The sequence below is a fragment of the Camellia sinensis genome, chromosome 14 (assembly GCF_055761805.1).
Source record: "Camellia sinensis isolate YWXY chromosome 14, ASM5576180v1, whole genome shotgun sequence".
Classification (NCBI taxonomy): domain Eukaryota; kingdom Viridiplantae; phylum Streptophyta; class Magnoliopsida; order Ericales; family Theaceae; genus Camellia; species Camellia sinensis.
Window position 1 is genome coordinate 32,099,976 of NC_138974.1, and position 2,696 is coordinate 32,102,671.

The 2,696-nt window shown below is 33.9% G+C and overlaps 1 protein-coding gene across 1 annotated transcript; it reads left to right on the top strand.

Moving 5' to 3' along the window:
• The first annotated feature begins 1,710 nt into the window (after nt 1–1,710).
• LOC145806887 (zinc finger BED domain-containing protein DAYSLEEPER-like) lies at nt 1,711–2,696 on the top strand. The gene is made up of 3 exons (XM_082904735.1): nt 1,711–2,218; nt 2,318–2,402; nt 2,495–2,696. Exons 1-3 carry the CDS (start codon nt 1,711–1,713, stop codon nt 2,505–2,507), a joined length of 606 nt encoding a protein of 201 aa, XP_082760861.1. The 3' UTR covers nt 2,508–2,696.

A 2,696-nucleotide genomic window follows, 5' to 3' on the forward strand; every position in this document is an offset into this window, starting at 1 on the left:
GAAATCTTCTACAATTATGTTTCAATCATGTCATAATTTGTTTAAAAGATAATGAGTACTTAATTTATTTATATTAATTCAATCCATATTATTTTTATAAAGGTTAAAAATGTCAGATGTTAACTCTGAAGCACCAGTTAACTCTGAAGCACCCGTTAACTCTCAAGTACCATTTGAGAGTGATGCGTCACAACATTCATCGCTAGCTACGAACGCACCTACAAACTCACCGTCTCCCCTCTCTAATCAACACGTTATTGATTTAGAAGAGTCTAATACTACCTGTGTAGGAACTAAAAGAAAACCAAGTATTGTGTGGGAACATTTTAAAAAACAACAAGTCAATGGGGTGTGGAAGGCAATATGTAATTATTGTAATAAGCATCTTGGAGGTGATTCAAAAAATGGAACTAGGCATTTGCATGATCACCATAAGAGTTGTACTAGGAAAAAAGTGATGGACATGAGGCAAAAAGTGTTAACTAACAACTTTAGTAAAGAGATTCCAAAAATGAATTCTTATATCTTTGATCAAGATTTTGCTAGGAAAAAGTTGTCACATGCCATAATCTTGCATGAATATCCCCTCTCTATCGTAGACCATGTTGGTTTTAAACGATATTCAGCAGCACTTCAACCATTGTTTAAAGTGCCTTCCCGAAATACGATAAAGAGTGATATTTTAAAGATTTATGATTATGAGAGGGTGAAGACATTGAGTTTGGTGGAGCATAATAAAAGTAAGGTGGCAATCACAACTGATATGTGGACTGCTAGCAATCAAAAGAAAGGATTCATGGCTGTCACCGCACACTTTATTGATGATTCATGGACATTGCAAAGTCGCATTTTGAGGTATATTTTTGTAAATTTGCAAATCATTTAAAAATTCTATCTTATTCAGTTCAATTTGCATATTAATACTTGTTTATGAACATCATATTTTAGGTTTATTTATGTTCCATGTCCACACACAAAAGAAGTTCTTTGTGATACTTTGCTTGAGTGTATGATGGATTGGAATATTGATAGAAAAATCTCGACTGTTACTGTTGATAATTGCTCCACAAATGATGCCATGATTACCATGTTGATGGATAAGTTAAGTAATTCATCGCTTTTATTGGGTGGTACTTTATTTCATATGCGTTGCTGTGCGCATATTTTAAATTTGATAGTGAAAGATGGATTAGATGTCATACGAGTTGGTGTGGAGAAAATTCGAGAGAGTGTAGCTTATTGGACAACAACACCAAAAAGAGTAGAAAAATTTGAAGAAACAGTCAACCAATTGCGTATTCCACATACTAAGAAATTAGGACTTGATTGTGCAACTAGGTGGAATTCGACCTACTTGATGCTTCAGACAGCCTTATTGTATAAGGATGTCTTTTCTAGGTTGAAAATTAGAGAGCCCCAATATAAGACTGTGCCAACTGAGCAAGAATGGGAGTTTGCTAGAGAGATTAGTGGGAGGTTTAAGATTTTTTTTTTTCTATCACTGAGTTGTTTTCTGGTACAAAGTATCCCACAGCCAATGTTTGTTTTCCAGCTTTATGTGAGATTAGGATGACACTGTCTCAATGGCTCTCTTGTGAAATTGAAGTGATCAGAACAATGGCATCAAAAATGGTGGAAAAATTTGATAAATATTGGTTAGTGATACATGGTGTTATTGGGGTTGCAGTTGTACTTGATCCTAGGTATAAGATGAGTGTATTAGAGTTCTATTTTGAAAAACTTTATGGAGACAAAGCTGAAGATGAAGTTGATAGGGTTCGTCATATTTGTTATGATTTGTTGCAAGAGTATCAGCACCGAACTGGTATGGAGACTGATGTTGTTGTTGGTGACTCTTCTGCTCATCCAGAAATTGTTACAGAGACCCTTTCAGAATTTGATTTATTTATTAGTAGAAAGAGAAGTAAAAAAATGAAGAATGTAAGATCAGAGTTGGACCATTATTTAGAAGATGATGTTTTGCCGAGAACTTCAAGTTTTGATGTTTTGAATTGGTGGAAAGCTAGTGGACCGAAGTATCCGACTTTACAGGCAATAGCTAGGGACATTTTAGCTATTCCTGTATCCACTGTTGCTTCTGAGTCAGCATTTAGTACTAGTGGAAGGTTGATGAGTCCACATCGTAGTAGACTTCATCCAAACACATTAGAAGCATTAATGTGTGCACAAAGTTGGTTGTGGGGTGAAGAGATGAAAGGTATTATTTCATCCAGTTTACATATTATTATTTCACTTTTTATTATTTATATTACCATGGAATAATTTCACTATTGAATTTATATTCTTTACTTTTTAGGAAATTCAACATTGGAATCGGTGGGCTATGCAACTATATATGATGATGATGAGATCGAGTCGGATCAGTCATGTGCCACTTTTGTGTTAGTTGTCATCTTTTTTGTTGTAATTAACATTTTTTACATTTTATTATTAGTATTAATTATTTATTTTTTTTCCTTTTGTTATTTAACAGGAGTTCAAGTTGAAGGAGATGGTGGAAGTTGTGTGGTTTGTATGGGTTTGAAGAAACAATGGATTTGTTTTTTTTTGTTGTAATGGATATTTTTATTTTTATTTTTAATTTCAATTTTTGGGTAACCTATCCCTTGCGGGTTGTGCTTGAGATTAATTATTTTCTTTGCTACTTGTTGAATTTTGTTGTGTGCTGCTGGACA

What these genes read in the sequence shown, in the direction of transcription:
- LOC145806887 (XM_082904735.1), top strand. Translation starts at nt 1,711, where the DNA reads ATGAGTGTATTAGAGTTCTATTTTGAAAAACTTTATGGAGACAAAGCT. An exon ending in GTGGGGTGAAGAGATGAAAG is followed by an intron (nt 2,219 to 2,317) that starts GTATTATTTCAT and finishes TTTACTTTTTAG; the next exon opens with GAAATTCAACATTGGAATCG.